Here is an 11985-nt window from a genome sequence, read left to right on the forward strand (position 1 = left end):
ACTTGTTTTAACAAACATTAGTTCATATTACTTCACCATATAATCATTTAGTAGCTTTACTTTCAAATTTATGTCAACTTATAAACTCAATTTATAATTTCTTTGGTAGGGTATGCTTAACCTAATTGCTAAAGTATATTTGTGTAGTCACCAGAGTTCTAGAAATAGTGCCCTATTTGGAAATACAACTCACTGAAGATCAAACTATCTTCTAATTTCTGTGGTTGTGCAAACCTTGGGATTTCGGTATAACCAAGATGTTTCCTAAACAGCTCCTTAGAGGTCTCCAAACTAATTTCAGTCCTTAGTCCCCAGCCCTATCCATCTTCTGCTTCTAAATAGTCCATTAACACTAATTTGTAATGTCTAACAGAGGACCCCTGTATCTTTTCCCCCCAAGGAAACTATCATTACTTCTACATTCTTCATCTTTGTAAGAAACCAATTACATGGTTCTCTGAAAATAAATTCCATATAATTTCACTTCTAAGAACAAAGCATTAATTGGAAACATCAAAAACAAAACCGAAGACCACCCCCCCTAATCCTTCAGTTAAAAATGAAGTCTTCTGGGGTGCCTGGGTGGCTCAGTTAAGCAGCTGACTTCAGCTCAGGTCATGATCTCGCAGTTACCAAGTTTGAGCCCCCCGTTGAGGTCTGTGCTGACAGCCCAAATCCTGAAGCCTGCTTCAGATTCTGTATCTCCCTCTCTCTCTGACCCTCTCCTGCTCACGCTGTGTCTCTCAGAAATAAATAGAACATTAAAAATTTTTTAAATAAATTAAAAAACTACAATGAAGTCTTCCAATTTATTAGTGCATACCACTAGTTGTAACATTTTAAATGGAATTCTAGGGACATCTGCATGACTCACTCAGTTAAGCGTCCAACTCTGCCTTAGGTCATGATCATGCAGTTTGTGAGTTTGAGCCCCATGCTGGGCTCTGTGCCGACCACCTGGAGCCTGCTTCAGATTCTATTGCCCCCCTCTCTCCCTGCCCCTCCCATGCTCACACTGTCTCTTTCTCTCTTAAAAATAAACATTAAAAAAAAAGAATTTAAAATAGAATTGTATATACATCAAAATTTAAAATACTTAAAAATTGAAATTCTAAATAATTTTCCTCTCCATGCATTATAGCCCCATCATTACCACTCTCAACAACTGAGCTTAAAGCCAAAATTCATTCCTTTTTGAGAAGCATCAAAACAAGTGTTCAAGTTTTCCAGGTAAAAATGAGTGAACAAAACTTAATTTTTAAAGAGGATGTTAATACATACAATCATTTTAGATTCATTAAATAAAGATTTTAAGAACCGGTTACATTTATGGCCATCCCTTTTAAGTTTTTACCAGCCTTTTTTCCTATCATGTTATACAGGATAAAATTTAAACTGCAACCTGGAAATTATTAAAACCCATAGATGAAGTGACTTGGTGGAAACTAGCCCAGGAACACAGGTAGCTAGCTCTATAGTTTGAAAAGTTCTACTCACTTTTCACTCATAATTATTCCAAGAAAGGACTTTTTAAAGAGTACTTGAACATGTTCTCTTATTTTTTATAGTTCTGGAAATACTTATTGACATTTTCACTGTCACCATTTACTTGTCAAGGGAAGAAATAATAAATACTCAGTCAAGCCTAAAACTAGTCAATGTTATAAACTCAAAGGCCATTTGCAATTAAAGTGCTCTCTTGTGTAAAAGCATCAAAAAGTTAATACAAGTACTAGTCTTAAGCAGTCACACAAGTCTAAGCCACATTTATTTGCACATGTATAGTAATGGCAACAGATACTCCAAATTCATACAAATTTATAAAACAACAAAGTTAATCACTTGGTACACTTGTGTGTTATCTTGCTTACAGATTCAAGTGTAGATGAACTTCCTTCATTCTGTAAACTTTCATACAATACTTAAACAAAAACTCTTGAAAACACATATTGGCATGTTTCAGTTAGAGCCAACACAAAAGTTAAGACAAGACCACAAACTCAAAAACCAAGTTTAGAGTATACTTTTCTACCTCCCTCCCCTACAAAATAATTATTTTCTTCAATAGATGTATATGCTATATCACACAAGTAACCATGGAGACAAAAGAACGATGCTCCCATAATCTTGAAGAAAATGCCAACCAAATCATACTGTTTTAAGTTATCTACCAAATATATGATTTATATGAGAAACAGGGGGAAATGCTTAGATTAAAAAAAATAGTAAATGATTTTGAAAACTATGTTCCCCCTGAAAACTGCAAAGATCTGACGTTGACAACTCAAAATAATCATCTAAGGCAAGTAAGTAAAAGTGACGAAACCTTCAAAGACATTCTAATCACGTTCAGTAACTAGTGATAAAAGCTGAAAATGATATCAAGAGGGTATTTATTATACAAGTGTCAACGAGGACATCCCAAAACTAATGAAAGAAATGCACATTTATTTCTACAAAGGCAAAGTATGGTACAGAATTAGAAGGGAACAGACTTAAAGATTTACCTATTAAAATATACAGATTCTTACTGAAGAGTATAGGATATTTAAAAAAGATGACAAGGGATGTTAATCTTTTTTTATTATTATTATTTTTACATATTTTGGAACCTCACATAATTTTGATAAATAACTCTTACAAAATTATGCAAAAAGTACAAGAATGTCTGGTAAACAAACAGTCTGTATTTTCCAAAAAGATTTTTTACAACATGCAATTCTTAAGGCAGCATCCTCCTTATAAGGAAAGGTAATCCTTTTACTCATCAAGAAATCTTCTGCTGCAAAGAATAGGCTAAGAAAGCCTGGCTTCTTCCATTAACGCCTTTTGTCTTTCCTGTCTGATTTTCGGTCTCTTTCACTTCTTGAAGATCTTTTGCCTGATCGACTACTCTCTGACATAGACCTCTTTCTGTCGGACCGAGAATTCTTATCCTTTGATCCTTTCGTATCTCTACTACTACCACCACCTTTTGAAGACTTGTGACTTCTTTCTAGTCCTGATGTATCCCTTCGCTTCCGATCCACGCTCCTTCTGTGCTTCCTATCTCTATTATGTCCCCGGCCCCTACTCCGACTTCTACTCTCACTACTACTAGTAGTGCTGCTGCTACTGTCTCTGCTGCTGCTGCCGCTGGTGCTGGAGCTGCTACTGGAACTACTTCGACTGCTACTGCTGCCACTGCTGGAACTGCTTCCACTGCTGCTACTGGTTGAGCTGCTACTAGAACTACTACTACTACTACTGCGACTTCTACTCTTGCTGGTTTTATTTCTAGCTCGACCTCTACTTCTGCTCCTAGTTTTGGTTTTGCTCTTGCTCTCTGGATGTACAGTTAAGACTGGCTCTACTGTCACCTCAGTGAGTTTTACAGATTCCACAGGAAACTCCTTCCTTTCAGGTAGTAAATGCCCTTGCTCCTGAATAACCTGAATTGGTGGCTGTAAAACAGCTAATGGCAAAGTTTCAGGATGAGAGAGAGGCTGGGGCTGAAGTACTGCTTGGGATTGGGGCAGGGACTGGGGCAGGGACTGGGTCTGGGCCTGGGACTGGGTCTGGATCTGGGGCTCAGGCTGAAGCTGAGGCTCAGGCTGAGGCTGAGGCAGGGGCTGGAGGTGAGTCATAGGCTCAGGCTGAGGCTCAGATTCTTTCTCTTCTTTCTCCTCAGGCTCATTTTCCATTTCTAGAGCACAGGCAATCTCTTTCACAGGAGAAAGAGATTTACGTTCTTTATCTGGCTCAACTTCAAATTCCATCTCTGGCTCCAGTTCTTTGCTAGTTTCATTTTCTGAAGGTTCTACACTTTCAACTTGATTGATTTCCATTACCTCTTGCTCAGCAATTACATTTTTGACACTCTCGACCATCTCTAACACATCCATAACTTCGTCAGGTTGACTATCCTGCTGCTTCTCACTTTCCCTTACCTCAGTTTCCTCCTCCATCTTGACCTCCATTTCCTGTTTTTGTTCCTCCTCATCCTGTTCTTTCTCCGCATCGCTATGAACTATACCTATTTCCTTTTCCTCTTCCTCTCCTGCTTCCTCTATTTCTACATCATTGTGCTGATTACCTGTCTCCTCCAACTCTTCCTCTCGCTGAGCCACCTTACCCTCTTCTTGTTCCGCCTTCTGTTCTTCATTACGCACCACCTGATGCTCTTTTTCCTTCATTGATTGTCTTCTAGGCCTAGCCTCCATTTTATTTATTTGTTCTGCAAATTCGATGCGTCTACCTTCAAATAAAGCTAAAGATAAAAATATACACGTATAATTAATCCTCAAACTCACAATTTGACAGTCACAAATTGTCATCGAGCTTATCTAAATGTCTTTTTGTAAAGCAGTAACAACACAAAACTGATTATAGCAAGTAATTACAAACTGAAATAAAATGACACAAGCAAAGATCCCCCAGAAACCTATAACCTAATCTATTATTGGTAGGCAACTATACCACATTAACCAACTGATGAAAAAACAATTTTGTTATTTTACTTTATGCTGGATAAGAGTATAATTTCTTTGAATACAATCATTTTTATGCTATCAAAAAAATTATGATATGCTATGCATATCATAATCATATCATATGCTATCATATGTATTAACTTTCTGATTCCAGGAAAACAGTAATCCTCTAAATCATCTTCTCAGCAGTGTCTAATCTTCCATGTATGCACTTTGTATGAATTATATCAATGTTTACTTTTTTGTTTCATTAGCATTTGTATCTGGCTAAAAAAATCATCTCATTCAGATACTTAAACAATATATGTAATGTAAACACTGCCTAAAACATGGTAAGTTTCAGGCTAAATTCCATCATAAATCAAACAGACGCTCCTGCTTCAAACCCATTACCTTCTACAGTATCTTTAAAAAAAAAATCAACTACTGATACACAATTACAGGAAACAAAGGTATATGTGCGAGTATATCACCTTATTCATTACAAAAATTTCATTGGACCTTTACACGTGCACTTACCATTCATTTTTCTTTGTGACTCTTCTATTAATTTTTGGGTAGCTGGACACATTCTTCCAGGAATATAGAACAAATGGGGCTTTGTCTTAGTTCTTATATATTTAATTATCTTGGCATTATGCTCATTCCATTCTTCTTGCTAAAGAAAAGGTAAAAGGTCAAGTTTTTGTAAACATGAAGGATTACCACTTAGAATTCCAATTCCAAACTACTACTCACCAGCTGCGCAAGCTCAACCTTCTGTTCTAAAAGCCGCAGTTCTGTCTGTTTAGCACGCCTCTCTTCAAACAGTTCTCTCCTCTCATTTTCAACTTGCTTTCTTTCTTCTTCTGCCTGCACTTCAAGTTTTTGTTCAATTTCCTGGCGCCTCTTTTGCTAAAAATAAACAATTATCTTTAGAAACTAATTTCATATCCTGATTACATGAAATATGACTAACATTACATCTTACTAAGTTATCTGTACAGTTTTCATACTTGCAATTCATGATACCAGCTAATTCACACTACTTAGCTAATTCCAATTTCTCTTTCAGGAAATATGGACTGAAGCCTTTCCATGTAAAAATTGAAATATCAAGAACATTAACCATACTATCAATAACTGTTCCATTTAACATAACTTTTAGATAAGGTTCTTTCATAACTAACCTAAAAAAGAGCTGTCTTTTTAAGTTATCTTTAGTTATTCTTCCTCTTGAATCAGAGGTGACAGAAATAACATCCTATTTTTGAACATGTTTTCAAGCCTTTTGTACTCCCTAGGGAAGTTAACATATAAAAGCTGTAATAAAACCTTATTAATCTATAACTGAATTGTTACTCCCTTCCCACCACATTCTCCCTTGAGAAACAATTAACTTAGTATTCAACACCAAGGGCACAATTCTGTAGCTTTAATAAAATAAAAACTTCTAGGGGCACCTGGGTGGCTCAGTTGGCTAAGTGTCTGACTTCAGTGCCGTTCAGGATCTCACGGTTCGTGGGTCGAGCCCCGCTTTGGGTTCTGTGCTGACAGCCAGCTCAAGAGTCTGGAACCTGCTTCAATTCTTTGTCTCCCTCTCTCTACCCTCCTCTGCTCACCTGGTCTCTCTCTCTCTCCCTCCCTGTCTCTCAGAAATAAAAACATAAAAAAATAATAATAAAAACTACCAAGATTGCACAGTTAAATAAACTGTAGAAGGCAGGTATATTTAGGCTTTTGCTTCCAGGGTGCTATTTAGAATTACTGAACTACAGTGCTGATTGAGTTCAACTTCCTTGTTTGAAAAGAACGAAGAATCTTGTCAAAGATCACAAAATGAGACTGTAGAGCTGGGATCAGAACTCAGGTTCTCTTGAGTCATAGACCAAAGCTCTTGGCACTACAGAGAGAAGTTCATTCTGTTACTTCACAGGATCTCAAAGAGACCATGTAAAAATATAACAAATTCAAAAAATTTTATGTTTTTTCTCAGCTTCATTTTAGGTTTCCAATTTGGTCTCGAGAGCATTTTTATTCTTCAAGCACATGTAAAAACTACTTTGATAACTTAAAGCAAAGGAAAATTGTAAATACCCTTTCAGTAGCAACAGTGGATTCTTGTTTAAATTTCTGAAGAGTGCCCATCAACAAGCCAAATATTCGTCGGTTCCTAAAGAACAGAAAAAAAAATTATCAGTAGGTTCCACTTCATTTAAGTCCACTATTTCCTAAAAGAAACATTCTATGGGCACTTGAACAATTCTTAAAGATAAATTTTCCTAAAATTGCATTACTTGGCAGGAATTTTTTCACACATAAAAAACTAAAGATACCTTTGCTTTCCCTTTTCATCCATATTTTGATCCTGGATAAGGTCTCTACGTGTGCGCTCTTTGGAGGTAGCTACAACTGAAGACTGCAAAGCTGGCTGCAAGAGAAAACAAATCTCAGTAATTTAACAAGCATATTCAAGAGTGACACTCCAAAATATACAAAGATGGAAATACCATATCCATCCTCTATCTCAATTACCTTTTTAACATCATCATCCTCTGGGTCGCTTTCTTGGCGTGATTCTCTCCTTGTCCGACGCTCCCCTCCCAGCCTAATGTAGGAGAGAGAATTTTAATTTTTTTTTTTAATGTTTTATTTATTTCTGAGAGAGACAGCAAGAGCAGGGGAGGGTCAGAGAGACAGAGACACAGAATCTGAAACTGGCTCCAGGCTCTGAGGTAGCAATCAGCACAGAGCCCGACGCGGGGCCCAAACCCACGAACTGCAAGATCATGACCTGAGCTGAAGTAAAACACTCAACCGACTGAGCCACCCAGATGCCCCAAGGAGAAAGAATTTTAAAGGACCACTACAAAGTTTTACTTAAGTGCATACCAAAGTGAAGTAATTACTTTTACTATGACTTATTTCTAGAAGTCTCTTTTTATTTTATCAATCTCCATCCCATTCTACTCTTTCCTCTGGTAGTAAAAGGAGAAAATGTGTCACCAATGCTCAGTCCAAATGTTGATGTCCCGTATTTCTCAAGTGGTTAAAGTTTTATAGTACAAGACAGAAAGGTGGCACAAACTATTTTTTCAGTCTTATTCTTCTCATCTTGACTTTGGTAAAATTTCTGTTACTGTTAGTGAAGAATTGAGTGCTGAGGGACATTGGCTTAGTTCAGTCAAATATAAAGGGAATAGACTCAAGGGAAGTGGTATACTACTCACTTACCACAACTGAACATTCATTAAATACTTATACTTGTAGGCTACTTTGGAAAACAGAGCATACAAGCATGTCTTCAGAACCTTTTCCTCCAACGTACCTACTGACTGCCCCTTCAAGGTCTCTCTGTTTGGCTGGGGGTCCTCCTCCACTATCTGAGAATCCACGCCTGCAATTAAAAATGTGCAACACAAAACACTTGAAATTTAAGATAAATGATATTTCTCTTTAGCAAAATAGTTTAACTGAATTTTTAAAAACCCTTCTAATTATAGTAACCTTAAATGGGCATTCACTCCAAACACTATTTTTTAGCAGTATTTTAAAAACTATAAAAATAAGCCATGTTTACACAAAACTGGCAGTTAATGTATTCTTCAGTCTCTAGTTTTGCATATAAATGAAGTACCAAGATAACTACACAGAAAACTACAGCTGATCACAGCTTTAAACAAAACAAACACTTCTGACATTGGCCCTACCACGAATCTTGTTTAGACCAATGCTTAATTTAGTAGAAGTCTGTACAGTCTTAGCATGTAAATTAACTCCTAAAAAAATCTTACCTCAGCAATAAACTACCACGTCCTCTACCTCCACCAGGACCAGAAAGGGCCAGCAATCTGGCTTGGATAGGCCTAAAAAATATTTACAAACCAGTAAGAAAACCGTATGTGGACTCGTTTAATGTTACCAAACACTCTCACGGATGCGGTACATCAGAGAAAAATAACCACAAAAGCTCTAAATATATGGTTTCAAACCCACGTGCTTGAAACCTGGCAGGAAGTACTATTTTAATTCCCTTGTTTTTTCAAGAGCAGCATTACAGAAATTATATTGACCTCGTTGCCACTACACATTAACAAGCTTGGATCAGGCCCGAATTTCGCCAACTCCCAAGGAAGCCGCACGTGGGCAAAAGCCTGAGGGGGAGAGGCGGCGGCCCGCGTCCCAGGAGGGCCTCGGGGCCAGCACCGGGCCAGGTAGCCGCCAAATGGGGAAGGGGCTTTGTGCTGCAGTTCCGGGCCTGCTGGGCCGAGGGCGGGAATCGGCAGCCCGGGCCTTCAACAAGGCAGGAAGCCATCCCGGCAGAGCTAGGACCCACTCTCCTTCCTCGCGCACCTGAGCCCCGAGAGCTACGTCGAGGACCTGGGAGACTCCCCATCTCGTCCAGGAAGGGGTTCTACCGCCGGCCCGGGAACAGGCCTCGATGTTCTAGCCTTCTCAGGGCTGGCCGCCCTTCCCGCCCCCATTTCACCTCAGCTTGCTGGCTACCTCTCGGAGCCGGCGTTTTTCATCCGCCTCTTACCTCACGTCATTCGGATCCCGTCCGGTGAGCTTGCGAATATTCTCATCCACGTTCTTGAGGCTCTCTTTGGCCTTTTCTAGCTGCTCCTGCAAAGTTCTCACCGCGACCGCCATCTTCTCTCTGCAGCAGGCTTCGAGACTGCTCTACAGGCCGCGCCGGACTGTGTCGCGCCGCGAGACGCGAGAGGACTGACAGCAGGGCCCAGCCAATGACTGTAGGCGTTGTTTTTCGGCCTCAACCACTCAGCATCCGGAAGGGGGAGAAGCTGCCGGCCTCCGTCCCCGGGCCAATGAGAAGTCTTCTAGGCGGTTGCCTCCCTCTCCAATTAGAAGCTGGTGGTGGGGCCCCGCTTCTAGCGCAGAGCCGGGGCGCGTTTGAGAGTCCCTGGGTCCTCGAGGACGCCGGCTCGGGGGCCTGCTCTTGTGGCACGGAGCGCCGAGTTTTCCAGCTCGTTTAACTTGTGATATGACGTGCTCGCTCTGTATCGTTTTAACCATCTAATCACATCAGAGTGAGATGGAGGCGAGTCTATTTTACCCTCTTCCCTCCAAACGTTTAGATCAGGAAAGGGTGCGGCCGTTCTGTTGGTGCGCATGCCCAGAGAGGAGTTGGAAGGGTGGCGCAGGCGTCCCTTCGTTGGGTTCAACCAAAATGAGCCGAGGGAAGCAAAAAATGAACATGATCAGCCACTAATCGTAATAGCTAACAATTTGTTCGATACTGTATGGAACATTTTACGTGTCTTGTCCTTCACACACCAAAAGCTTGAATAAGATGCCTGTTATTACCGATAAGGAAATTGAATCTAGAGATACTTTATCTCTAGGTCATGACAGCCAAGAATCACTGGTCGATCAGACCAACGAAGACACTGGAGGTATTCTCTACGCTTGGCCTATACAACTGGTTAGTTTAACATGGGGCCTGGAGTAGCGGCCCTGTCGTTAGTTGTGTGTGTAAGACAGTGTCTTCTAGCTCATGGTTCTGCTCTGTGTCCCCAGCCAACATGAGAACCGTTTTGTTCCAGAAATACAGTTACAAATTACAGCTCAGAAAACATTTCCCTGAGAAACAGTGTTATAAGTTATCTTGGTTCTCATCGTCTATTAGCCGGGAATCAACCTTGCACCAAACGTTAGATAACAGTATTTAACTTTGGTTACCATTTTAATTTGTCGGTCTTTAAAAGCTCCTATTCTGCATCAGCAGTAATCCAGGCTCTTAGGATAAAACCTAGAACAAGATCGCTGTGGTTCCTGCTTATGCGGAGTTTGAAGACAGGCTCTTTAGGGAACAAAAATCATTCATGTACTTATTCACTCATTCAATAAGTATTTGCTGAGCACTTACTAATGTGCCAGGCACTTTTCTAGGCATTTGGATAGTTTGCAAAAAGATCTTTGTCTTCAAGGAGCTTGGATTACAAAACATGTAAATTAAGTAAATTACAAAACATGTTAGAAATGGACAAGTGCTGGGGCGCCTGGATGGCTTAGTCGTAAGGTTAAGCGTCCGGTTAAGCGTCCGGACTTTCGCTTAGGTCATGGTCTCGCAGTTCGTGGGTTCGAGCCCCGCGTCGGGCTCTGTGCTGCTGCCTGCCAGCTCAGAGCCTGGAGCCTATTTCGGAGTCTGTGTCTCCCTCTCTCTCTGACCCTCCCCTGCTCACGCTCTCTCTCTCTCTTTCTCTCCTAGAAATAAAATAAAAATGTTAAAAAAAAAAAGGGATGGTTACAAGAAAAGAAAAAAAAGAAATGGACAAGTGCTATGGGGGGAAAAAGTAAAACTGGGTAAAAGGGATAAGAGTTGATAAATAGGAAATTAATTCTGATTATAAACATACTTATCTCAATGATCCCTACTACAAAGGTGTGTAATAGATTGAACATGAAGCCTGAGAATGTGGTAATAGTAGATCCTAACCACCAAATGTAAAATGTTTCCATGGGAAAATGCTTTTATTTTATCAAAAAAAAAATTGTTTTGGGAGGGGGGAGAGTGCAAGCAGGGAAGGAACAGAGTCGAGGTGGGGAGGACAGAGGATCTGGAGCAGGCTCTGTACTGACAGCCGAGACCCAATGTGGGGCTCAAACTCAAGAGCCGGAAGATAGATACCATGACCTGAGCCTAAGTTGGATGCTCAACAACTGAGCCGCCCAGGTGCCCCCATGAGAAAATGGTTGTAGAGGCAACCAAAACCATTTGATCTTTTCCTACTTCCATAGGACCTTTACTAGGATTCTGGACAGTTTAACACAGCTTTATAGAGGATAGTTGGTGGGGGGTTGTGTTCAATATTTAGTAGATGCTCAATAAATACTCGTTTTCCTCTCAATTCCAAAATCTTCTAAGAACCCCATGTTATTCTTTGAGAAGTCAACCTTAGTAAGTTGGTCAGTTGGCTACTTTTTGACCTCAAAAGTGGGCTTGGACTCCTTTTCTTTGATGATGGTGATGATGATGGGAGAATGCCGTCAGGACATAAAGGACCTGATTTCACATATGGGAAATATTAGTGCTGGAAAAAATAAGATTATGGTTGCAAAATAATCTTCAAATTTACACTACTATTGTTAAATAAGAAAAACTAAACAATAAATTTTAAAGATCAAATTAGCTTTATTAATTGATTCATGAGTTGGGCGGCATCCCATCTGGCAAGCAGAGGGGAGCTCCAAAAAGCTACAAAAAGGTAAAGATTTTTAGAAATAGGACCAGGAAATCATAAACAGACAAAAAGGATTATTTGAGGTTGGGTCACCTTCCTTTGGGGACAAAAAGGGCTTCTAACGTGGATTATTACATCTATCTTTGGGGGTTAGAGAGGACCTCTGTGACAGGTTACCTTATTTGTGCTGACCAGAAAAATTCATAACCAACCAGTTAAGATTTCATTTCTGGTAGAGTTTAGGACTGCAAGTAGTTTAACTATTAAGCTCCAGTTTGGTGACAGGCCTAACATAAATTACTCCATTCTGGGCTTGTGGTTTTCTTGTT

General features: G+C 39.9%; 1 protein-coding gene across 1 annotated transcript; it reads right to left on the reverse strand.

The window, feature by feature from the left end:
- Nucleotides 1-1751: 1751 nt before the first annotated feature.
- Nucleotides 1752-9179, reverse strand: PNN (pinin, desmosome associated protein). The gene is made up of 9 exons (XM_077769191.1): nt 8992-9179; nt 8246-8317; nt 7780-7848; nt 6987-7059; nt 6788-6882; nt 6549-6624; nt 5211-5366; nt 4992-5130; nt 1752-4249 (listed from the first exon to the last, which is right to left on the reverse strand). Exons 1-9 carry the CDS (start codon nt 9102-9104, stop codon nt 2820-2822), a joined length of 2223 nt encoding a protein of 740 aa, XP_077625317.1. The 5' UTR covers nt 9105-9179; the 3' UTR covers nt 1752-2819.
- Nucleotides 9180-11985: the final 2806 nt, after the last annotated feature.

Source organism: Crocuta crocuta, unplaced genomic scaffold (genome assembly GCF_008692635.1).
Source record: "Crocuta crocuta isolate KB4526 unplaced genomic scaffold, BGI_CrCroc_1.0 scaffold65, whole genome shotgun sequence".
Lineage (NCBI taxonomy): Eukaryota > Metazoa > Chordata > Mammalia > Carnivora > Hyaenidae > Crocuta > Crocuta crocuta.